Below are 25,911 nucleotides of genomic sequence, written 5' to 3'. Positions count from 1 at the left end.
GCAAGTAACTAATTTATGGTGTCAAGGCTCCTTCTGTCCTTTTCGGGCTTCCATTTCTCCAGCAGCATTTCCACAGCACAGCAGCAAGAGGTAAGGTGAGGGTTCAAGTAGATGTTGGTTGAAAACCTGAATTCCCAGCTGTGCAACTCTGGAAAGTTAGTCTTTCCAAGCCTCTGTTTATTGGAAAATGAGGATATCACTGCCTGCCTCACAGGAGTGCAGTGAGTTGACTGGATTCTATTCAGCACACAGAATATCTGGTGCATGGTTGGCATTCATGCTAAAGTTCTCCCCTGTTGATGTTTTAGAACTAAGAGTTATCATTTAGCTATCTTCTTCAGCTATCATTTAGCTCTTAGTTCTAGAGTATCAACAGAAGAGAACTTATCTGTTTTTTTTTTTTTTTTAAGAGACAGGGTCTTGTTATGTTCCCCAGGCTAGAAGAGAACTTCTACCAAGAATTTCCTCACTCCATACCCAGTTCCTCTACAAGCATAAAGATTATGCATTCCAACTGTATGTGGTGATACCAAGCTAGTAGACTGTGAGCACATTTGCCATTGAGGAAGAGATAGTAATAAGATATACACTTGGATTGGTTTCTCTTTCTCCCAAAAATACTTCCATTTAATATAGTCATATGAAAGCTAATGAGCAAGAAGGGAGATTGACAGACATGCTTAGGAAAATAGCTACGTACCATACCACCACACCAAAGTTTTTTTTTTTTGTTTTTTGTTTTTTTAAACAAATGGAGAAAAGACAGACCAGCCAGGATGACTTCCCACAGGGAAGGGATTTAAGGGCTGCCCCCATGAATTTCTTCAGGCCACAACAGCTACTTCCTCCTCTTGTATCTGTAAGAAAACCAGAGTTAAGACCAGAATGAGGATGGAGAAGCTCCTTTTCCATGAAAGGTTTTTATCTCTAATCCCAAAACCTATGCCCCTCCAAAACAGCCAGTATCACCTGGATTTAGATTTAAAGTTTCCTCCTCGTCTCTGGTGGGGCAAGCCCAACTGTTTCCTTTCTTCAAAGGAAGGGCTGTGAGAGAAGATGACATGCTGAAATGAGCAAACTGTTGAACAAATGGGTGTTGTCTCACCCCCACCCTCCCCAGCTCCTACATGAAGCAGTAGCATCTCTGGGATGCATCATTTTCAGGCTCTAAGTTCTAAGCCTTTATGTGTTTCCACCTGATAACGTGTTTCTGGAAGTCAGGGCCCAATTTTAAAACAAGGTTGGAAGAGGCCCTTCTTAGGTATATACGACTACTTGGGAAGCTTAGTCTGCCCCTACCCCAACCTTGGGCTGGGGAAAATGGTGTGGGACAACATATTCCTAAGAGCAAGCCAGGATTCTCTGTTTGGGGTTCTGCAGGATGGAGCTTGAGATGAAAGAGTTATCAGTCCCCTGAAGGAAAGCTCCATTTCTGAACCCAACAATGTACTATTTCACCTCCAAGGCAGGAACAGTGCTAACTGAACACCCCTCTCCTGTTCTCACCTTGGGATCCTCAGGTGGCCCTGAGAGGGGTGGGGGGTGGAGAACAGACAGGTACCCTTGAATTTACATAGTATAAAGCTATAGGTGTGCAAAAACTGGGAATGGGGAAGGAGGCAGAAGACTCATAGCTTCCATTAGAATACCAAGGGCTCGCCGGGCACGGTGGCTCAAGCCTGTAATCCCAGCACTTTGGGAGGCTGAGGCGGGTGGATCACGAGGTCAAGAGATCGAGACCATCCTGGCAAACATGGTGAAACCCCATCTCTACTAAAAATACAAAAATTAGTTGGGCATGGTGGCGTGCGCCTGTAGTCCCAGCTTCTTGGGAGACTGAGGCAGGAGAATCGCTTGAACCCAGGAGGTGGAGGTTGCAGTGAGCTAAGATGCACCACTGCACTCCACCCTGGGCGACAGAGCGAGACTCCGTCTCAAAAAAAAAAAAAAAAAAAAAAAGAATACCAAGGGCTCCATGATGACTTAAAATCCTACCCAGCTCGATACTGTTTCAGGGCCTTCTTGCTTGTGTTGGTGAGTTCTTCATCAAATACAGATTTCTTCCCCTGCTTTTGCTTCTTGGCTGTGCACAGAGAGAATGGGTTACATATGGTTGTCTTTGGCCCAAGCTCCTAAATCCCCTTAAGTTCAAGGTAATGATTCCAAGTTCAGTGGATACTCTGGCATCCAAAGACTATCTTCATTCTGTCCTCACCAGCTCCTCCAAGTAGCAGCTGGTGAGGTCTCAGGCTCCGGAGTCAGAAAAGCTGGCGTTCAAATCCTAGTTCTCACCAACCACAAGGTCATTGCGCCCCTTAGACCATGGAGGGATAGCTGTACACATTGGTACATACTAATTACTCAAATAATGTGGGCTATTGTCATCATCCCTCAGATTTTCTCCCTGACCGAAAGCACAGGTTTCAGGAAAACCTCGTACAAGCTCCTTTGGGCTCCCCATTCACCTACCAGGACCTCTCACTGGCTCCTCCTCAGGCATTGCTCGGGCCCGCTTGGCTCTGCGATTCCTCTTCGCTAGCCGTTCAGCAAACATCTGCGCCTTGAGGATTTCAAACTGGGACCTTTCCTCTGCCTAGGAGGAGTGGGGAGGTGTGAGTGTGGAACACCAGGCCACTCTGACCCACCCCACCAAGTGGGCCCAAACTCCAAAAGGGAGGCCACTCACTGTCATCTCCCCCTTTTTTTTGGCATCCTTCATAAACTTCTTCCTTTTCTTCTTTCCTCTTAAGGCCAAGTCAAATTCCTGCAGAGCTTTGGCAACTGGGATGAGAAGAAAGCATAAGATTTCAGGGATGATTTTATCTTTTTTTAAGCTTACGATAAGAAGTGCACGTTTTCAATTGGTAAATTAGCAGATTAAAATGAAAAGCGGCAAGCACTTCTTGGCCGAGTGCAGTAGCTCGTGCCTGTAGTCTCAGCACTTTGGGAGGCTGAGGTGGGTGGATCACCTGAGGTCAGCAGTTTGGGACCAGCCTGGCCAACATGGTGAAACCCCGACTACTAAAAATACAAAAATTAGCTGGGCATGGTGGTGCGCCTGTAATCCCAGCTACTCGGGAGGCTGAGGTGAGAGAATTGCTTGAACCTAGGAAGGGGAGGCTGCAGTGAGCTGAGATCGCGCCACTGCACTCCAGCCTGGGCGACAGAGCGAGACCCTGCCTCAAAAAAAAAAGGAAAAGAAAAGCCGCAAGCACTTCTTCCACTGATTACCTCCATCTCACTAAATAACATGCTTTTTTGACTATTTCTCAATCCACTTAAGATACTCATTACAAACCTCCTGCTATGAAGGATGAAGATTTAGGTCACTTATACTACTTTACCCACCAATACAGTTATAACTCTATTTTTATCAGAAATTTAACTTATATACACCCTTATTTTGTCCCATCAAATATAGACAGCATTTCTAAAACTGCTGGTATACCCTCTAGGAGGGAAATTTTGCAACCTCTAACAAAACTAGAAATACAAATATCCTCTGACCCACTATTCCACTTTTAGGAATTAATCCTGCAAGCCAAATATACACTTGCTTAATTGTAAAAGGACATATGTGCAAGGTTATTCCCTACATCACTTGTTTGTAATGACAAATGATTATTTTTTGGGTTTTTTATTGGTGGTGGCGGTGGTTTCTTTTGAGTCGGGGTCTCATTCTGCCGCCCAGGCTGCAGTTCAGTGGCAGAATCTTAGCTCACTGCAACCTTGACCTCCCGAGGCTCAGGTGATCCTCCTACCTCAGCCTCTCAAGTAGTTGGACTATAGGCATGCGCCACCATGTCCGGCTAATTTTTTGATTTTTAGTAGAGATGGGGTTTTGCCATGCTGCCCAGGCTGGATGACAAATGATTGTAAACAACCTCAATGTCCCTCAACAATCTACTCATATGATGGAAGAACATGAAGCCATTAAAAAAAACAAAAAGGGGGCCGAGTGCAGTGGCTCACACCTGTAATCCCAGCACTTTGGGAGGCCAAGGCAGGCGGATCACGAGGTCAGGAGATCGAGACCATCCTGGCTAACATGGTGAAATCCCATCTCTACTAAAAATACAAAAAATTACCCAGGTGCGGTGGCAGGCACCTGTAGTCCCAGCTACTCAGGAGGCTGAGGCAGGAGAATGGGGTGAACCCAGGAGGCAGAGCTTGCAGTGAGCCGAGATTGCGCCACTGCACTCCAGCCTCAGTGACAGAGCAAGACTCCATCTGAAAACAAAAAACAAAAAGGGCAGCCATATGTGGGCCTATATAAAACATATCTCTAAGCTTCAAAATTAAGTGAAAAGGCGAGGCATAGAACAATGTGAACTTATAAGTGTTTTGGGTCTTTTTTAAAGGGAGATGGAGAGGAAATCTGTATTAAATATCTCCTGACTTTTTTAAAATTATTTTTATTGTGGTTATATATACACATATAAAACAAAGGCTGCCATTTTACCCAATCTTAAGTATACAATTCAGTGGCATTACTTACATTCACAACATTGTACAACCGTCACCACTATCTGTTTCCAAAACTCCTATCAGGAGGCTACTCACTGACATCATCGAAAACAGAAGCTCTGCAACCACTAATAATTTCCTATAACCCCCCTTCCCCTAGCCCTAAGTAATCTATAATCTATTTCTGTCTCTGTGAATTTGCCCAGCTAGGTATCTCAGGTCTAAGTGGAATCAGACAGTATTTGTCCCTTTGTGTCTGGATTATTTCATTCAGCTTAATATTTTCAAGGTTCATCCTTATGGCATGTATCAGAACTTCATGGCTGAATAATATTACATTGTGTGTATATATACACACACCCCAAATTTTGTTTATCCATTCACTTGTTGATGAACATAGTTTGTTTCCACCTTTTTGCTATTATGAACAGTAATTCAAAGAACACTGGCATCTAAGTATCTGTTTGAGTCCCTGTTTACATCCTTTACAACAGTGGTCCCCAACCCCCAGGCTGCATACCGGTTCCAGTCCATGGCGTATTAGGAACCAGGCTGCACAGCAGGACGTGAGCATTGGGCAACCAAGCATTGCCACCTGTGCTTGGCCTCCTGTCAGATCAGCAACAGCATTAGATTCTCATAAGAGCACTAACCCTATTGTGAAGTGCGCATGCGAGGGATCTAGGGTGTGCACTCCTTATGAGAATCTAATGCACCCCCCACACCCCAAATGTGGAAACATTGTCTTCCACGATACTGGTCCTTGGTGCCGAAAGGTTGGGGACCGCTGCTTTACAGTACAGAACTAGGAATGGAACTGCTGAGTCCTGTGGGGTAATTCTGTATTTAGATTTCTGCGGAACCTCCCTGACTTACTTTTCTCCTTCTTCCTCTCTTCTTTGGTCTGGAACCAGCTCCTCTCGGGCTCTTGGACCACTGCCTCCTTTCCCTTCTCCAGGAGCCGCTTTGCTGTATTGATCTGTAGAGATAACAAAAGGATGCCTGCCGTGAAACCCGTATCTACTAACACAGGAAGCCACAGGCTGCAAATGCCTGGGGCTCTGATGGGAGAAACATTTCAGAAGGGCAGCACCAGCAGGGATGCAGCAGCTTGCTTACTGAGCAGCCTTGTGAACAAGATCCCGCCTCGCAGCCTCACCTGGGCTTCTGACTGCTGCATCTCTTTTTCCTCCGCCTCTAGCTGCAGAACTGCATACACATCTTTCTCCATTTTCTCAATCTTGTCCCGGAATTTGAGGATGACATCTCAATGGGAGAAAATAAAAAGGATTTACAAATAAGGGTAGGCCAGGCATGGTGGCTCACACCTGTAACCCGGCACTCTGGGAGATTGAGGTGGGAGGATTGCTTGAGCCCAGGAATTTGAGGCCAGCCTGGGCAACATGGCCAGACTCTGTCTCTACAAAAAAAAAAAAAAAAAAAAAACACCAGGCGCAGTGGCTCACGCCTGTAATCCCACGCTTTGGGAGGCCAAGGCAGGTGGATCACCTGAGGTCAGGAGTTTGAGACCAGCTTGGCCAATGCTGTGAAACCCCGTCTCTATTAAAAATAGACGTGTGGGGGCACACGCCTGTAATCCCAGCTACTACTCAGAAGGCTGAGGCAGGAGAACTGCTTGAACCCACGAGGCGGAGGTTGCAGTAAGCCAAGATGACACCACTACACTCCAGCCTGGGCAAAAGAGCGAGACTCCATCTAAAAAAAAAAAAAAAAAAATTAGCCATCATGGTGGCACACACCTGTAGTCCCACCTACTCAGGAGGCTGAGGAGAAGAACTGCTTGAACCCAGGAGTTCGAGGCAACAGTAAGCTATGATCGCACCCCCGTACCCCAGCCTGGGCAACAAAGCAAGACCTTATCTTAAACAAAATAAGGCAGTGGCTCAAGCCTGTAATCCCAGCACTTTGGGAGGCCAAGGCGGGTGGATCACGAGGTCAAGAGATCAAGACCATCCTGGACAACATGGTGAAACCCCACCTGTACTAAAAATATAAAAATAGCTGGGCATGGTGGCACGCACCTGTAGTCCCAGCTACTTGGGAGGCTGAGGCAGGAGAATCACTTGAACCCGGGACGCAGAGGTTGCAATGGGCCGAGATCGCACCACTGCACTCCAGCCTGGCAACAGAGCAAGACTCCATCTCAAAAATAATAAAATAAAATAAAATAAAATAAGGGTGACTACTAATACTGTGTAACTGATGAAAATAATTTAGCTGTGCATTTACTGACATAGGAAATGGTGTTTGTAATGTGTGCCTTCTCTGCTTCATATCCCCCAGACTCAGAGTGGCCCCTGCCTACCGCTCTGATCTTCTGTGTGTCCCTGCTCACCACGCCTGGGCCTCCTGACCTTTCTCTTGTTCTCACACACTAAGCTCGTTCCTACCTCACAGCCTCCGCCCTTGTTCTCTCAGCTCAGCACTTTGCCCTCAAACCTCTCATGGCTGCCTCATTCCGATCATCCAGGACTCAGCTCCAATGCCAGCTGTGCAAAGGCCTTTCCTTAACAGCTTAATGAGGCAGTCTCCTCCTGCTGTTCTCAATCACATCTACTGTTAGCTTATTTATTGTCTCTTTCTCCCAGAACCACAGCTCTGCTTTGTTCCCTGCTGTATCCCCAGCACCTAGAACAGAATCAATAGCACTAGGCCCACAGCAGGACTCAATAACTAGTCGCTGACTAAATGAAGACAATGAAAATGAAAAAAATAAAAGGGACATTTAAGAAAGGAAAAATGGTTTGAAAAGACATACACCTAAATGCTACCAGTGGTGAGCTCTTTGACACAGAATTACATTTTTTTAATTTACGAATTTCCAACAATAAATACGTACTTTTCATTTCATTTTTTAGAGACAGGGTCTTGCACTTTTGCCCAGGCTGCAGTGCAGTGGTGCAATCATAGCTCACTGCAGCCTCAACCTCCTAGATTTAAGAGATCTCCTGCCTCAGCCTTCTGAATAGCTGGGACTACAGGCACACACCACCATGCCCAGCTAATTTTTTTTTTTTTTAGAGACAGGCAGCTCACTATATTGCTCAGGTTGGTCTTGAACTCCTGGCCTCTAGCAATCCTCCTGCCTTGGCCTCCCAAAGTGCTGGGTTATAGGCAAGAGCTACCATGCTCAGGCTAAATATGTATTATAACTTTAAAAATTTTTAAGGCTGGGCATGGTGGCTCATTACTGTTAATCCCAGCACTTTGGGAGGCAGAAGGTGGGTGGATTGCTTAAGCCTAGGAATTCAAGAACAAAACAAAACAAAAAAAGACTTTAAAGAGGATGTGCTTTATAAGACCCCTACAGATCAGAGGAACAAAATCAATGAAAGGACCCAAAAAGAATGAGTACTGATCTCTCTCTTCCCCACCACCAACAGTAAGGGAAAGAGGAGTTTAGTGAGAATTTTGCCCCAAGCAACCTTCTCTTCTCAATTTCCACCTAAATGGGGCACTGTGTTTACAATTCTGTCATAATTCCCTTCTACACACAGGAGGCAAGCTCAGAGAGGTGAGGTGAAACCTGCACATGGTCGCTCGGCAAGGAAGCAGCAGGGCTGGAATTCAAATCTGGCTCTGAACTGCAAAGTACCTGCTCTCAGCCGTTACATTCTGTCCTTGCCCCACCCACCGAGCCATTCTGCACTGCCACAGGGGTGCCTGCTCACCTTGGGGAAGTATCCTGGCCTTCACAGGGGCCTTGGCAGCTTTTACAATCTCCTTCAGCATCTTCCGCTCATCTTCTCCCACCAGAGAGACTGAGCGCCCAGCCTTGCCAGCACGTGCTGTTCGCCCCACCCGGTGGACATAATGTTTGATGGTATTAGGCATTGTGAAGTTGATTACCTAGAAGGTCAAAAATGAACATCAGTCAGGCCTGGCAAGGGAAGGGGGGTGCGAAGAGGCAAAAAGACTTCCACCAAAAGTCCAAGGAAGATAGGGTCTGCTCACCGTTTTGACCCCCTCAATGTCAAGTCCACGGGCTGCCACATCAGTGGCCACGAGGATGTCAATCTGTTCATCCTTAAAACGCCTAGAAACAGTCACAAACAGCTGTTCATCCAGACACCCTCCCCTAATAATGCTCCACAAGAGCCTGAGCCAGCAGAGGACAGAACAGGGCATTAAAATGGGGATAGAGGCTGGGCGCAGTGGCTCACGCCTGTAATCCCAGCACTTTGGGAGGCCGAGGTGGGCGGATCACGAGGTCAGGAGATTGAGACCATCCTGGCTAACACAGTGAAACCCTGTCTCTACTAAAAATACAAAAAATTAGCCGGGCGTGGTGGCAGGCGCCTGTAGTCCCAGCTACTTGGGAGGCTGAGGCAGGAGAATGGTGTGAACCTGGGAGGCAGAGCTTGCAGTAAGCCAAGATTGCACCACTGCACTCCAGCCTGGGCAACACAGCGAGACTCCATCTCAAAAAAAAAAAAAAAAAATAGGGATAGATTCTAAATGTGAGCACATGGGATATTTACACCCACCCTTCAACAACCCATCATACAGGGCAAACGTAGTTCTGTATCTGCTAACAGCACAGGCAATTGTGTCAGTTTAAATCAGCCTATCTTTAACAAACACCTTTCAGCACCCACGGATGAACAGGGTTAGGTGGAGAGTTCTAAAGGGTTCCTCCTTGCCAACCACCTTGATGCCATTCTCTGAGGACTAAACAAGAAATCACATGGAAAGCACGCAGCACAGTGCCTGGCAAAGTAGATGCTCAAGTAATGGCTGCTAACTTTGACTCTAAATCTTGTTCAACCAGACCCAGGAATGTTCACCACTCTCAGAAAGCTTCCAAGAAGAGACCATGTGTTGCCTTTCCAAGCCAGCTTCCTCTGTCAACGCCACACAACAGCTCCCATGCTAGGGACAAGCATCCAAGGGCATGAGGGTCATCTCTGACTATGAAGTCAGAGTTCTAAACACATCTAAGACATGACCTCACAGTGGTTAGGTTAAAATGTTCAAGGCCAAGATCATGCTATGTGTCCCCTGCTAATGCTCTAATAGAATGCTCAGGGTCCTCTTCTTCCTTCTATCCTCTCTGCCCCAGAAGGATGGTGGGAGCCTCAGTCCCCACCCCAAATGTTACCGGAGGGCCTCCAGCCGCTGCGTCTGTGACAAGTTGCCATGGAGCTCGCCCACCTGCAGCCCCATGAGCCCCAGGAGGATGTGCATGCGGTGGGCCTGCTTCTTGGTTTGCGTGAACAGCATCACATGGTCAGTGAAGGTCCTCGTCAACAAAGCTGGCAGGAAGAGAGGACTGAGCTGGCAGCTGTTTCTAGGCTCTTATTCAACATGTACCCCCTCCTCATCCACAAAGTATGGTCACTGTGCCTGGCACTGGATAGACAGACACTGTCCCTGTCCTGTGGAACTCAAATTCCAGGGTGGATACAGAGAAGCCAATTCCTGGGGGATGAAAAATGCTGTGAGAGAGAGTGCAGGGACGAGGGGGAAGCAGCTAAGGGCTGGCCTCTCTGAAAAGGTGACATTAGGTTGAATGACAAGGCAGATGATCCATGGGAAGATCCAGGGGAAGATTCTAGACAGAGGAAATGGCAAACATGAAGGCCCGGAGGCAGGAACCAGCTTATAGTGAGAAGTGCAAGCAGGCGGCTGGATGTAGTGGCTCATGCCCGTAATCCCAGCACTTTGGGAGACCAAGGAGGACAGATCACTTGAAGCCAGGAGTTCAAGACCAGCCTGGCAAACACGGTGAAACCCCATCTCTACTAAAAATACAAAAATTAGCCAGAAGTGGTGGCAAGTGCCTGTAATCCCAGCTACTCGGGAGGCTGAGGCAGGAGAATCGTTTGAACCCAGGAGGCAAAGGCTGCATTGAGCCAAGATCGTGCCAGTGTACTCCAGCCTGGGCGACAGAGCAAGACTCTGCCTCAAAGAAAAAAAAAAAAGTGCAAGCAGGCGAATGTGGCTGGAGCCATGAGCAAGCCGCCACGGCTGGGATCCTGGGCAGGCAAGGGCCAGGCCCGAAGAGTCCTAAAAAACTAAGATGTTTGGATTTTAGTCTAAAACCAATGGAAGCCACCGCAGGGTATTCAAATAAGGACATAATAAGTACGAATGTCTTCTGCAAGCAATCATCGTAAATGCTCTGCAATGCAGAGAGTCACAAAAGGCCGAGTGGAAGCAGGGAGCTCGAGCAAGAGGCTGCGCAACGATCCACGCGACAGAGAACAGTGGTCTGGACTGACGGGTACAACAGCAGCTGATGCCAAGTGGTTGGGAGTTGAACAGGACACAAAGAGGATTGGTGAGGCGATAAAGCAAAGGGAGGAAGGACCCGTGGAGAAGTGAGGCAGCAGATCATCGTTAGTGCAGTGCAGCCTCTGCGCTGGGGAAGACTGGATGGCAGAGGCGCAGGGGAAACCAAGCACTTCAGCATGGATACTACGAGCTCAAGGAAGCTGACCAGCCCACCCTGCCCAGGCTTGCCCTGGGCTGCCACCTGCCACAATGGCTTCCCGGTCTCCTTCACGATTAGGCCGGATCCGGATGAACTCCTGCCGCAGGAAGGGAGCCACATCTGTGTTGCTGTTCACAAATATCCGGACAGGATTCTTCAAGGAGACAGAAGCCAGATCTTTCACCTGCCAAGCACAAAGCCAGGTTTCCTCAGCTCTCTGCAAGGTGGTAGGGAAGGAGGCAGCAGTGCTCACCCCAGGCAAACCCCCTCAAGCCCAGCCAGGGTCCTCTGCATGGCCACCTCTGCGCACACCTGCCACCCGCCACAGAGAAGTCCCTCGGCCCACCTCGTCTGTCATGGTGGCCGAGAAGAGCATGGTCTGGCGGTGGTGGGAACACATTCGGATGATCTCCTTCATCTGCTCCTCAAAGTACTCATCCAGCATCCTGGGAGCAGAGAAAGACATGGCAGAAATGGAGAGAGCGCTCTTCAGTCACAGTGAGGGGACACGGGATTGCATACCGGCTGCTGTTTGTTGTCATTGGTTACATTTAGGACTCATCTATTGTATTATTTTATCTTTTCACCAAGAATTATCATTTTGCCACATTTGCTTTGTCTTTTTGTGGCAAGTCAGTCACAGATGTTATAACACCTTACCCCAAATATTTCAGCACACAACTCCTAAGCACTAGGACCTTCTCTTACAGAAACACAACTTCATCAACACACCCAAGACTTTCGAGTGCGTGAATATCTAAAGTACAGGCCACATTCAAATTCCTTCAGCTGCCTCCAGGTTCCAAGTGTCTTTTTTTTTTTTTTTTTTTTTGAGATGGAGTTTCACTCTTGTTGCCCAGGCTGGAGTGCAATGGCACAATCTCAGCTCACTGCAACCTCTGCCTCCCGGGTTCAAGCGATTCTCCCGCCTCAGCCTCCTGAATAGCTGGGATTACAGGCATGCACCACCACACCCACCTAATTTTGTATTTTTTTTTTTTTTTTTTTTGAGACGGAGTCCCGCTCTGTCGCCCAGGATGGAGTGCAGTGGCGCGATCTCCGCTCACTGCAAGCTCCACCTCCCAGGTTCATGCCATTCTCCTGCCTCAGCCTCCGGAGTAGCTGGGACCACAGGCCCGCCACCACACCCGGCTAATTTTTTTGTATTTTTAATAGAGACGGGGTTTCACTGTGTTAGCCAGGATGGTCTCGATCTCCTGACCTCGTGATCTGCCTGCCTTGGCCTCCCAAAGTGCTGGGATTACAGGCGTGAGCCACTGCGCCCGGCTAATTTTGTATTTTCAGTAGAGATGGGGTTTCTCCATGTTGGTCAGGCTGGTCTTGAACTCCCTACCTCAGGTGATCCGCCTGCCTCGGCCTCCCAAAGTGCTGGGGTTATAGGCATGAGCCACTATGCCAGGCCAAGTTTTATTTTATAGTTACCTTTTGTTTTAGTGCAAGAACCAAAGTTCCTGCCTTGCAACTGGCTGCCACGTCTCTAGTCTTCCTGCATCTAGAAAAGCCCCCTCAGCCTGGGCAGCATAGCAAAACCTCATCTCCACAAAAAATACAAAAATGAGCTGGGGCCGGGCAAGGTGGCTCATGCCTATAATCCCAAAACTTTGGGAGGCCGAGGCAGGAGGGTCTCTTAAGCCCAGGAGTTCAAGACCAGCCTTGACAACATAGCGAGACCCCATCTCTATTTATTTAATATAAAATAAGCCAGGCATGGTAGCGTGTGCCTGTAGTACTAGCTACGTCGGGGGACTGAGATGGGAGGATCACCTGAGTCGAGGAAGTAGAGGCTGCAATGAGCTGGTGTTCGCACCATGGCACTCCAGCCTGGGTGACAAAGCAAGACCCTGACTCAAAAAAAAAAAAAAGGAACGAAAAGGCCCCTCATCCTTCTCACAGTCTGGATTCGTATAATTATTTCTCAGTAACTGGATTCAGAGAAATCCTCATGGGGACAGCGCTGCTGGGCACAGCTGTGCCCTGCATTCACGCTCCATCATGAGATACTGACGGCCGGTTTGTTCCAGAACTGTGGATGTGAGGTCGGTCACTTGACTATAGTGTCTGCCAGATCACGCCACTGTAAAGGATCCTTTTTCTCTTTATACATAATAGTAATCTGTGAAATTCCTTGGATTCCATGTTTTCAGCAAGCCCAACCCCTTACAGCATTTCTCTGTCCCCAGTGCGGGCTACAGTCTAGGTCCAGGTATCACACAGAGCTGTCTCCTGATCTAAATCTCAAATACTTCCTCCGCCTGTTTTGGTCTTTTGAGGTACATACTTGAATAGTTTCCCTCCCCCTTTAAAACCTACACCAGATCACATCCCCTTGGCTTAAAATGATCTTTTTCATCCTTTAGGCCTCAGGAATGGGTCTTTTGTTCTGGGGGAGTCAGCCAATTGGTTATTCAACAAGTATTTACTGAGCGCCTGCTATATACTAGACATGCCCTTGTTCATGGGGGTACAGCAGTAGCCCCTTCATGAATACTGTATCCTAGGGAGAGAGGGGGACTCGGCACTCCATGAACCCTCAGTGACAATGCAGGCAGAACAGGAGGAGCAAGTCAGGGCAGGACTGTCACAGGGCGGCCAGCAAAGGCCCCACTAACAAGATAACAACTGGAACAGAAACCTGAAGGGGCAGGAGATGGCTCCAGGCTGAGGAAATGGCAAATGCAGAAGCCACAAAGTGGGGGCGTGTGGACAGGCTGTGCCGACAGGCGGGCTGTGGGATGTGAAAACAGGAGGACACGCTAAGAATTCAGAACAGCTGGAAGGATGGAGCTGCCATTCCCCAAGCTGGTGAAGAGTCAGGGATTAAGGGCCTGCAACCTTAGCATGCCCTGGGGCTGTCTGCGAGCTCCTTCCCCTGCCCCACCTCCCGCCTCAGTCCAGAGTTCAGGAAGAGTTCCTTCTGTTCAGTCCCAGAGCAAAGAGGTGAGCAGATGGCACAGAGAGGAACAGAGAGCTGGGGGGCGGGGTGGAGGGAGAGGGAGTACCCACTACAGTCACAGAGGCCCTGTGGGAGCCACGCTGGCACTTCCTCTTCCTCCCTCCTCAGCTCCTCAACACTATGGTGTGCGTATGTCCTTATCTCCCATTTACAAATGAGAAAAGATTTGTTTTGAGAATCTAAATGTTTCCAAATCTCCCTTAGGAAGTGGCTGGATCAACATTTGACCAGCCTTATCACTTAACCACCATAATAGAGAAAGAGAAAAAAGAGGAAAACATGGGCTAAGGCTGGGCAGAGGCCCCAGCACAAGTGGCTGATCTGGTATCGCACACCAACGGCCATGGCCCAGAGCCACAAAGAATAACGCAGTGTGGCAGGTCCACATCCAGGTTCTGGGCCTTGGAACCCCACAGTGCCCTGGGCCCCACGCTGTGAGGAGCACCTGTCAGCCTCGTCCAGGATGAGCACCTCGATGCTGCTCAGGTGGAAGGAAGGGCAGTTGTGGAGGTGATCGATGAGCCGGCCTGGGGTGGCGATGAGGATGTCAGGCGCTGCCCGAAGAGCTGCTTCCTGAGACTTCACATCCAAGCCGCCTGCAAAGAGGAGAGAGCCCCACCAGGCAGCCAGGTCAGCTGCTCATGGGTGTTGACTGAGCACCAGCCACTCACCAGGCCTCAGGCCAGATGCAGAGGAAACCACTGAGAGAGTAAGACTGACAAAGGCCCAAGCACATGGGTTTCCCAGAAACACACTGGGAAAGACAGATCATGTCATTAAAATTGTGCTAAGTGCAAAAATCAACAATGATGATGACATAAAAGCACTTCAGAAGAGAATGCATGGGCTGGGCGAGGTGGCTCATGCCAGTAATCAATCCCAGCACTTTGGGAGGCCAAGGCAGGTGGATCACCTCAGGTCAGGAATTCGAGACCAGCCCACCCAACATGGCGAAACCCCATCTCTATTAAAAATACATAAATTAGCTGCGCATGGTGGTGCACACCTATAATTCCAGCTACTTGGAAAGCAGTGGGAGAATCACTTGAACCCAGGAGGTGGAGGTTGCAGTGAGCCAAGATCATGCCATTGCATTCCCACCTGGGCAACAGAGTGAGACTTCCTCTCAAAAAAAAAAAAAAAGAGAGAGAATGCCTGAAACATTCAAGGACTAAGAGAAGCAGCTGAGGAAAGTGATGAAGTGTCTGTTACAGGGAGACAAAGATCACTTCTGACTTCCAATAGCACAAGGAGGGCAAAATGCAGGCTAGATAACACTATCATATAACTTCATTGGAAAAACGCTGCCCAAAGTAATATTTGATTCATTATTCTCACAGAGCAGAAATTATACCCCAAATTTGTTCAGTACCAAGAAAAAAATGTTCATAGTTTTCAGGTTTCATTTGTGAAGATTGGTTAAGTCTCAATCAAATCCCACCCACCTAAAGCACTATGAAAACATGTCGGCTGGGTGCGGTGGCTCATGCCTGTAATTCCAGCACTTTGGGAGGCCAAGGCAGGCGGATCACGAGGTCAGGAGATCGAGACCATCCTGGCTAACACGGTAAAAAACCTGTCTCTACTAAAAATACAAAAAATTAGCCAGGCGTGGTGGCGGTAGTCCCAGCTACTCGGGAGGCCAAGGCAGGAGAATGGCGTGAACCCGGGAGGCGGAGCTTGCAGTGAGCCAAGATTGCGCCACTGCACTCCAGCCTGGGCGACAGAGCGAGACTCCTCCGTCTCAAAAAAAAAAAAAAAAAAAAAAAAAAAGTCTTCCAGTTTTTAAGTGGATTCAATCAACACAAAGGCCTCTCCTGGCACCTGTCACCAACACCAACAGATGGCAGGGCACATCCATCCTCCATCCCACCACAGTCTCTCAGGGGCTGGCAGCCCTTGGCCAGAAACTCACCCACAGCCAGGCAGGTGGTGATGTTGCAGAACTGGGCCAGCTGTCTGGTGACAGAGTGCACCTGGATTCCCAGCTCTCGGGTGGGCACTAGCACCAGCACGCGGGTGACTGGAGCCTGGCGGGGTTTGTAAATCAGACGCTCCAAAACAGGCAGAGCAAAGGCGGCAGTTTTACCTGGAGGGAGGGGCAGCAAGGAAGCAATGAGAAGACGTTCAGTTCCCTCCAGGGTTAGGTTTTCACCAGAGCACAGAAAAACTACGTCTGGTTGGGGAACATAAAGGAACTTATTTTTCATAGAATATTTTTTCTGCTTTCAAATCACATGGTCAGGCTCACATATGTAATCCCAGCACTCTGGGACGCCGAGGCAGGCGGATCACCTGAGGTCAGGAGTTCAAGACCAGCCTGGCCAATATAGTGAAGCCCCAATTCTACTAAAAATACAAAAAACTTAGCTGGGCATGGTGGCGGGAGCCTGTAATCCCAGCACTTTGTGAGGCCAAGGCAGGCGAATCACCTGAGGTCAGGAGTTCGAGACCAGCCTGGCCAATATGGTGAAATCCTGTCTCTACTAAATATATAAAAATTAGCCAGGCTTGGTGGTGGGCACCTGTAATCCCAGCTACTCAGGAGGCTGAGGAAGGAGATTCACTTGAAGGCAGAGGTTGCAGTGAGCTGAGAACGCGCCACTGCACTCTAGCCTGGGTGACAACAGCAAAACTCTGTCTCAAAAAAAAAAAAAGAAAAAATACGGCCAGGCACAGTGGCTCATGCCTGTAATCCCAGCACTTTGGGAGGCTGAGGCAGGTGGATCATGAGGTCAGGGGTTCAAGACCAGCCTGGCCAAGATAGTAAAACCCTGTCTCTACTAAAAATACAAAAATTAGCTGGGCATGGTGGCGTGTATCTGTAATCCCAGCTACTCAGGAGGCTGAGGCAGGAGAATCGCTTGAACCTGGGAGGCGGAGGTTGCAGTGAGCCTAGATTGCACCACTGCACTCCAGCCTGGGCAACAGAGCGAGATTCTGTCTCAAAAAAAAAAAAAAAAAATTTCCTCCTCTGATATGGCAGGGCCAGGAGGCCATGGTCACAGAGATCAGGGATATCCCAAGAGGATTAAATGAAAATGACCTTCATTGGACCCTTTGAAACTTGTGGCCCACTACTAGACCAGACATCCTCTCATGCACTGTTTATCTTACAAAATTAACCCTTCAGTATGCCAGGCACGGTGGCTCACACCTGTAATCCCAGCACTCTTGAGAGGCTGAGGCAGGTGTATCACTTGAGGTCAGGAATTCGAGACCAGCCTGGCCAACATGGTGAAACCCTGTCTCTACTAAAAATACAAAAATCAGCCGGGTGTGGTGGCGGGCACCTGTAAACCCAGCTACTGGGGAGGCTGAGGCAGAAGAATCACCTGAACACAGGAGGCAGAGGTTGCAGTGAGCCGAGATTGCGCCACCGCACTCCAGCCTGGGTGACAGAGTGAGACTCCATCTCAAAACAAAAAATTAATCCTTCAGTAAACTGAGTAAGCTCTGCAGTCTAGGAAACACTGTTGTATCAGTGCCAATTTCCTGGTTTTGATTTTGTCCTACAGTTATGTGGGATGTCACCATTGATGAAGGATTCGAGAGACCCTATGCACTATTTTTGCAACTTGCCACTGATCTACAAATACTTCAAAATAAAGTGGTTAAAAATTTAAAAGTCCTTTACTCTCTCAATTGCACCAGTATATCTTTTTTGTGTTACAAAAATTTTATGGCCAGGCACAGTGGCTCACGCCTGTAATCCCAAAACTTTGGGAGGCCAAGATGGGAAAATCGATCGCTTGAACCTGAACCTAGGAATTCAAGACCAGCCTGGACAACAAAGTGAGACCCCTATCTCTACAAAATAAAAAATAAAAACGAAATAGTTCAAAAAACCAAGAATATTTATTTAGCAAACCAGCCTTTGGTAAGTCAACCTAGAGCCCAGCCCTGGCCGTAACACCCTTCTGCCCACCCTGCGTCCCCATCCTTTTCACCTGTCCCAGTGGCTGCACAGGCACAGATGTCCTTCCCCAGTAGACCCACAGGTATGCACGCCTTCTGGATCGGGGTGGGCTGCTTGAAGCCCATGGCTGTAATGGCCTGAGGAAAAAAGAACTGGGTCAGACAGGGTTGAGCGGGGGAAGTCTCAGCACAACACAAACAGGGCAGGTTTTCAGACAAGTGGGGACCACACCAATCCCCACCAATCATTCATTCCACAAACATTCACTGAACGCCTACTATGTGTGAGGTGGTGCTCTAGACACTGAGGACACAGCAGTAAATAAAAGAAATAAAAACCCTGCCCTCAGGAATCTTACAGTCTGGTAGAAACAGACCAAAAAACAAACACATGTCATATGGAGAGATGCTGCGGAAAACAATGCAGCGGCCAGACGGGCAGCGGGGGGAGTGCTATTCACAGTAGGGCTGCCAGGGAAGGTCTCACTGAGCAAGGGATACTGAGTTGAACCCTGAAGAAAGCTAGAGAGCACCCCAAAAGATTTCTGGAAGAGTCTTCCAGGCAGAGGGAACAGAAAGTGCAAGGGCCCTGAGGAAGAGGAGGCCTAACCTATTTGAGGGCCAGCAAGGAGGCCAGTGTGGCCAGAGCAGAACGAGTGCCAGGAGGTGTCGTCAGAGAGGGCCAGAAGGGGCAGAGCCTTGTAGGTCAATATAAGGACTCGGGCTTCTAAGACGAGTGAGACTGGGAAGTACTGAAGGACTTAGAGAAGAAGAGGAGGGACATGATGGAACTCATTACTTAAGAGAGTTATTGGCCGGGCGCGGTGACTCACGCCTGTAATTCCAGCACTTTGGGAGGCTGAGGCGGGCGGATCATGAGGTCAGGAGATCGAGACCATCCTGGCTAACACGGTGAAACCCCATCTCTACTAAAAATACAAAAAATTAGCCGGGCGTGGCAGCGTGTGCCTGTAGTCCCAGCTGCTGGGGAGGCTGAGGCAGGAGAATGGCGTGAACCCGGGAGGTGGAGGTTGCAGCGAGCCGAGATTGTGCCACTGCACTCCAGCCTGGGCGACAGAGTGAGACTCCGTCTCAAAAAAAAAAAAAAGAGAGTTCTCTGGCAACTGTGTGGACAAGAGTTGAGGGAGGCAAAGAGAGAAGCAGAAAGTCCAGTTAGGGGTGGCTGTGATAATCCCATGGTTGCCAAAATAAGCCACTCCTGGCCAGGCACAGTGGCTCAAATCCCAGCACTCTGGGAGGTTGAGGCAAGAGGATTGCTTGATGCCAGGAATTTGAGACCAGCTTGGACAACATAGCAAGACCATGCTTCTACAAAGAAAATTTTTGACAAGAAGCTGCTACCTTCAGAAGAGGGCGGGAAAGGTTCATGTCCTGGAACAAGAGGTTTTCATCATACTGAGATGCGTCTTCAAAAAATCCTCCTGCTTCCTACACCAGAAAACCAAAAGAGAGAAGAGAATTCAACAAAAAGAGCCAATAAACCCAAACGACCTTAAACTCCTTTCGGTTTGCCAACGACCTGCATACTGTCTTGCAGCCCCAAGCTCACCTGTCCTTTCTTCTTCTTCTTCTTCCGATCCTTTACTTTGAGTGTATCTATGGAGAAAAACTTAGCTGATGACCACGGCTCAGACTTACAAAGCACTTGCATCTTGCTGGACACTGTCCTAAGTGCCAATGCCACACATCAGCCTCTGAGGGGTGACCATCATCAACCTCGTTTCACAGATGAGGACACTTTGTGGCAGCATGGTGAAGTAACTTGCCTAAGGTCAGAGAGAAAGCTAACCCAGTGACTCTGGTCCAGAGACCAGGCTCTCGACCACTACACTGTATTATGACGCTTTAGCACACATTTCTGCAAGAAATACTTATTGAGGGAGGAAGCAGTGGCTCACGCCTAAAATCCCAGCACTTTAGGAGGCCGAGGCAGGTGGATCACCTGAGGTCAGGAGTTCGAGACCAGCATGACCACATGGTGAAACCCCATCTCTACTAAAAATACAAAAATTAGCCAGGTGTGTTGGCGTGTGCCTGTGGTCCCAGCTACTTGAGAGGCTGAGACAGGAGAGTTGCTTGCACCCAGGAGGCAGAGGCTGCAGTGAGCTGAAATTGTACCACTGCACTACAGCCTGAGTGACAGAGTAAGACTCCATCTCAAAAAAAAAAAAAAAAAAAGAAATATTTATTGAGCACCCACTATGTGGCTGGACCCATCTGAGTATGTCACCCCAAATGAGTTTGTATCACAGTGGCATCCGGCAGCCGCATGGGGCTAGATGGGAAAAGAGTAAACTACCTATGAAGTACAACAACCCAAACAAAATCCCAAGAGAAAAGAAAACCTAAAAGAAAGGATTCAGCAGGCACAGTGGCTCACGCCTGTAATGCCAGCACTTTTAGAGGTCGAGGCGGGAGGACTGCTTGAGCCTAGAAATTTGAGACTAGCCTAAGCAGCAAAGCAAGACCTCGTCCCTAAAAAAAAAAAAATTAGCCAGGCACAGGGGCATGCACCTGTAGGCCCAGCTACTTAGGAAGCTAAGGCAGGAGGATCACTTAAGCCAGTGAGTTCAAGCCTTCCAGTGAGGTATGATTGCACTACTGCACTCCAGCCTGTGGATGGAGTGAGACCACATCTCTTTTGATTTGTTTTTTGAGAGAGGGTCTCATTCTGTGGCCCAGGGTTAAGTTCAGTGGGACAAACTCAGCTCACTGCAACCTCTGCCTCCCAGTTTCAAGTGATTCTCGTACCTCAGCCACCTGAGTGGCTGGGATTACAGGTGCATGCCACTACACCAAGCTAATTTTTGTATTTTCAGTACAGATGGGGTTTTACCATGTTGCCCAGGCTGGTCTCAAACTCCTGGCTTCAAGCGATACACCCACCTCAGCCTCCCAAAGTACTGGGATTACAGGCATGAGCCACTGCACCCAGCCAACATCTCTTAAAAAAAAAAAAAAAAAGAAAGGAGTTCAATGTAGTAGGCAGAATAGCTTAAAGATAAACTGTGCAGAAGAGTGGAGGAAACCCTACAAAGTAAAGGAGGATGCCTCCTGTCCCCGTTACTGACACCTCCACCGTAACATCTACCTGCTTTGGTGAGGATGTTCTCATCAGCTGATGAGTAGTCGGTCTCCGAGGCTTCATCTTCTGAGCCTTCCTCATCACTCTCTTGAAGGTCTTCCTGCTCCTTTGGTTCAGAGCCTTCCTTTGCTTCTTTCTCCTCCAACTTCCCAGACCTGGCTTCTTTATCCTGGGAAAAAAATTAAAGTGAGGGTGATGAGAAACTTCTAGAAATCCAGAACCTAAGTAGAGCGATAGGAAGATCTCCGGCCTGAATGGACGGCTGTGGGGATTCTCAGTACAGATTCACAGCAAACACACAGAAGAGTGCGCCTGCCCCAGCCATGCCCCGCTCTGTAAGGGCTTCCAGAGAGATTCTAGGGTCGTGGTGAGAGTAAAGAGTGGGCCCTAACAACGAGAAACAGCCACTTTTCTTCTCACCTCTGTTTTCCTTTTCTTTCGAACTTTCTCAATCTTCTCATCTAATGTAGTGGCTGCCCTCTGCAGATAAAAATAAAGAGGTGAAAAAGAAATTTTCATTGAAACATCGAATAAGAGAACAAACTCTTCATAATTAACTTGAAAAAGAAAAAATTTTGGCCTTCTCTGAAAATACATATACATATTATATATATAAAAATTTTAGGCCGGGCGCGGTGGCTCACGCCTGTAATCTCAGCACTTTGGGAGGCCGAGGCGGGCAGATCACCTGAGGTCAGGAGTTCGAGACCAGCCTCAACATGGAGAAACCCCGTCTCTACTAAAAAAATACAAAATTAGCCAGGTGTGGTGGTGCATGCCTGTAATCCCAGCTACTCGGGAGGCTGAGGCAGGAGAATTGCTTGAACCTGGGAGGCGGAGGTTGCGGTGAGCCGAGATCATGCCGTTGCACTCCAGCCTGGGCAACAAGAGCAAAACTCCGTCTCAAAAAAAAAAATTTTTTTAATCCTCTCCAGACGATCTTGAAAATGCAACGCTGGTAAGGCTGAGCACAGTGGCTCATGCCTGTAATCCCAGCTACTCAGGAGGCTGAGGCAGGAGAATTGCTTGAACCCAGGAGGCAGAGGTTGCAGTGAGTCGAGATGGTACCACTGCACTCCGGCCTGGGTGATAGAGTGAGATTCCATCTCAAAAAAAAAAAAAAAAAAAACTACAAAAAATTAGCTGGGCGTGGTGGTGGGCACCTGTAATCCCAGTAACTCGGGAGGCTAAGGCACAAGAATCGCTTAAACCCAGGAGGCAGAGGTTGCAGTGAGCTGAGATGGCGCCATTACACTCCAGCCTAAGCAATGGAGAGAGACTCTTTCTCAAAAAAAAAAAAAGAAAAGGCAATGCTGGTTTACTTCAATCAGAGTAAGGACCAGCAAAGCCTGGATTAAACTGTTCTGGACAGGCAATATTTCTCTTTGAAGACATGAAATGGAAAATAACTTAGATGCATCTTCTAGTTTAACCAGATTCACAGAAAGGCATGGGATCTTGGCAAACAAACAGATGACAATGACATCTGTGGTATCTTTGGCTGTGCTGTGTGGGAACCAGGGACACTGCACAGTGACACCACCGGAGACCACCTGGCAAGTGCTCATACTTTGTTTGGTATTAAAGACGAGTCTTCCCCAGCAAGCAAACTCAGAAAAAAAAAAAAAAAAAAGACAGTGAGTCATTTGTGATCCCTGTGCCCATCCCATCAAAAGTATACCAGATATTTTCTTTTGTTTTTTTTTAACCAGTTATTTTCAAAGGAGCTGTAGTATCTGCTGAATGTAAACAGATGGTCAGTCAGGTCAGGGCTAGGCCCTGAAACTCACAGTCCAATCTTAATAGCCCAAAGTCTGGAGCTGTCCATCACTGTCAGTCTCACCTTCTTCTTGAGTTGGCTCATGACATCAGCCAGGGCCCAGCTGCCATCGTACGCCCCCTCCTTCTCAGTGAAAACGAAATCAGGGTTGAAATCAGCACTGCGGTTCTTCCCCAAGGCTTTTTGTCGTCTGCCCAGCACAATGGGCCCCTGGGAAGAGTAAGAGACAGAGTGACTTTGGGGCTGAGATAAGAATGATAGAAAGCAAGAAGGGGCCAGGCACAGTGGCTCACACCTGTAATCCCAGCACTTTAGGAGGCCAAGGCACGCAGACAAGGTCAGGAGTTCAAGACCAGCCTGACCAACATGATGAAACACAGTCTCTACTAAAAATACAAAAAAGACGGGTGTGGTGGCTCACGCCTGTAATCCCAGCACTTTGGGAGGCTGAGGTGGGTGGATCACGAGGTCAGGTGTTCAAGACCAGCCTGGCCAATACGGTGAAACCCCGTCTCTACTAAAAATACAAAAATTAGCCGGGTGTGGTGGCACACGCCTATAGTCCCAGCTACTTGAGAGGCTGAGAGGCTGAGAGGCTGAGGCAGGAGAATTGCTTGAACATGGGAGGCGGAGGGTGCAGTGAGCCAAGACCACATCACTGCACTCCTGCCTGGGCAACAGAGTGAAACTCCATCTCAAAAAAAAAGAAATACAAAAAAATTAGCTGGGCATGGTAGCGCATGCCTGTAATCCCAGCTACTCGGGAGGCTGAGGCAGGAGAATTGCTTGAACCCAGGAGGCAGAGGTTGTGGTGAGCCGAGATTGCGCCACTGCACCCCAGCCTGGATGACAGAGCGAGACACGGTCTCAAGAAAAAAAAAAAATAGGAAGAAGGAAATGAGGGTCACACCTCTCTCAGCAACTGATAGATCAAGCAGACCAAAAATGAGTAAGTCTGTAGAAAATTTGAACAGCACAATTAAAAAGCTTCATCCCAATGAACGTATACCGAATGCTGCATTTCTCATTACAGAATGCATACGGAATCAAAAAAAGTCAAATCCATAGAAACAGAGAGTAGAATGGCGGTTGCCAAGGTCTGGGGTGTGGTGGAAATGGAGAGATGTTGGTCACAGGGTACACACTCTTCAGTTCTGCAGTGTACAAGTTCTGGGGATCCAATGTACAGCATGGTGACTACAGTTAATAACAATGTATTGGGCCGGGCAGGGTGGTTCACACCTGTTATCCCAGCACTTTAGGAGGCTGATGCGGGTGGATCAGCTGAGGTCAGGAGTTTGAGACCAGCTTAGCCAATATGGTGAAACCCTGTCTCTACAAAAAGTACAAAAAATTAGCCGGGCGTGGTGGTGCATGCCTGCAGTCCCAGCTACTAGGGAGGCTGAGGCAGGAGGATTGCCTGAACCCGGGAGGGGGAGGCTGCAGTGAGCCGAGATCGCGCCACTGCACTCCACCCTGGGCGACCGAGCAAGACTCTGTCTCAAAAAAAAAAATGAAGTGAATGAGACTGGAGTGTTGGTCATGAAGAGGAGAGTTGTGAGAGATGAAAGTCAAGGTGGAAAGGACAAGATCGTGAGGACCTTGAAAGCCACGTGAAAGCAGGCTAGAGAGTTTTTTTTGTTTTGTTTTGTTTTGTTTTTAGCAATTTGAATCATTTCTTGAAAAACAGACACAGACAAACACCAAACACTGAGTTGGTGCTCGGCGCGGTCTGCAGGGTTGGAGGCCAGCCCCGCATCATGGGTGTGACCGGGCACTGTGCAGGGGCCCGGCTCCTCGGGGACTGGCCCATGACCTCCCACGCAGCGGGCTGAGCCAAGGCCTGTCCGAGAGGGGGCCACAGCCAGCAGGCCTGGGTGGCCGCCTGCGCCCGCAGGGGACATCGGGGAAATGGGGACAGTGTACCGGACCCAGACGCTGCCTGAGGAGTCTCTGCAAGGTGGACAGGCCCGGGGGTCTCTACCAGCAGGCTGGAGAGTTTTAAAGCAAGGGAGGTCTCTAACGTGACTGTATCGCAAAGAGATCCCTCTGCTGCTAAGCGAAGAATACACTGGAAGTGCTCAAGAGAAAGAGATGAAGATGAAGTATGTGTGGACTGCAGGTGTGCTGGTGTGCAAGCATGAGACAGCAGTAGCCGGAGCTAGGGTGGGTACAGTGTGAATGGAGAGAGGCGGGAGAAGCTTAAGAGAGATTCATGAGCTAGCTTGCAGAGCACTGGCGGCGGTGAGGAAGAAAAAACTGTCAAGAATAACTCTAAGGTTTCTGGCTTGAGAAGGGAACAGGATGAGAGTGAACACAAGTTCAGCTTTGGAGGAGTTGAATTTGTAGAGGCCATGGGACATCTGGATAAACCTATCAGGCGGACAGATGAGAGTGCAGAGGGGACAACATCTGGGCTGAATGTTTGAAGGGCAAGCATCCTTTTCAGAACACCAATACCTCTTTAATTGCCATACTGCTTAATGTCTGCAAGCCCCCACACCACCATACGCTTCAGGAGAGTGGCACTCACCTTGTTCATTGCTACGTCCCCAACGCTTAACACTAAGTCTAGCATGCGTAAGTATTCAATAAACACTGGCTCGATGAACATACGAAAGGACAGCTAACCATGGCTCCTTGAGCAGGAACCATGGCTGACTTCACCTCTTACAAGGTGTAAGAGACCTGCCGTCTCTTACACAGGGCGTGGTTAAATATCTGTTCAGTGAATAGATACTGAGTTCAGCAAGGAGACAGGGAACGACACGGCCAAAGAAGCAGGCGGACGTAGAGAAAACCTAGTGGCGGGGAAACTGAGGAAAATCTTGAGGTCCCGGTGAGATCCTTTTCGGGAAACTTCCGGGGCTGGCAGGGGATGATGAGGATTCGGGGACAGGGACCTGAGGAATCGCGAGGAAGGGAAGCAGTCAAGGAAACCCAAAGACCAGAACCGTGCTCATACCTCCTCTTCCTCGTCCCCGGAGTCAGACTCGGGCTCCACCGGCACCTCGTCATCCTCGCCTATGGTCCCGATTAAGCCGAGGTCCGCAAGCATGTTGTCGCAGAAGCCACTTCCGGAAGCGAGCACAGCGTGCGGTCCGGCCCTTAACTTTTCGCAGCCTCCTCGTCGTCTTTGCGCAAGTACCATGCGTCACTTCCGTTCCAGAGCCCCTGCCGCCCTCCCCGTTCGACCTCTTAAGAGTGCG

At 48.7% G+C, this 25,911-nt stretch overlaps 1 protein-coding gene across 2 annotated transcripts; it reads right to left on the bottom strand.

Moving 5' to 3' along the window:
* Nucleotides 1-595: 595 nt before the first annotated feature.
* On the bottom strand, nt 596-25,911 carry DDX27 (DEAD-box helicase 27). Of its 2 annotated transcripts, XM_055373174.2 has the most exons (22): nt 25,668-25,882; nt 22,766-22,912; nt 21,343-21,402; nt 20,929-21,091; nt 19,387-19,433; nt 19,179-19,265; nt 17,849-17,954; nt 15,814-15,987; nt 14,344-14,494; nt 13,578-13,670; nt 11,271-11,370; nt 10,967-11,108; nt 9,590-9,743; nt 8,443-8,524; nt 8,160-8,337; nt 5,627-5,733; nt 5,344-5,446; nt 2,687-2,781; nt 2,470-2,593; nt 1,996-2,083; nt 970-1,044; nt 596-857 (listed from the first exon to the last, which is right to left on the bottom strand). In XM_055373174.2, the coding sequence occupies exons 1-22, from the start codon at nt 25,851-25,853 to the stop codon at nt 839-841; spliced, it is 2,481 nt and encodes an 826-aa protein (XP_055229149.1). In that variant the 5' UTR covers nt 25,854-25,882; the 3' UTR covers nt 596-838. The 2 variants fall into 2 exon arrangements, with proteins under 2 accessions (XP_055229149.1, XP_030860579.1); XM_031004719.2 differs by lacking the exon at nt 13,578-13,670 and having other exon boundaries at nt 25,668-25,911.

This window comes from Gorilla gorilla, chromosome 21 (genome assembly GCF_029281585.2).
Source record: "Gorilla gorilla gorilla isolate KB3781 chromosome 21, NHGRI_mGorGor1-v2.1_pri, whole genome shotgun sequence".
Classification (NCBI taxonomy): Eukaryota; Metazoa; Chordata; class Mammalia; order Primates; family Hominidae; genus Gorilla; species Gorilla gorilla.
The sequence above is the reverse complement of the archived record's forward strand: the minus strand, read 5'-3'. Positions and strand labels throughout refer to the sequence as shown.

Excerpts from the sequence above, each read along its gene's own strand:
- DDX27 (XM_055373174.2), bottom strand. The coding sequence starts at position 25,853 with ATGGTACTTGCGCAAAGACGACGAGGAGGCTGCGAAAAGTTAAGGGCC. Across the intron at positions 14,495-15,813 it reads CACCACCTGCCTGGCTGTGG|GCGGCTTGGATGTGAAGTCT; the intron begins GTGAGTTTCTGG and ends TCCTCTTTGCAG. Across the intron at positions 13,671-14,343 it reads ATCCTGGACGAGGCTGACAG|CCCGCCTGTCGGCACAGCCT; the intron begins GTGCTCCTCACA and ends CACATCCCACAG.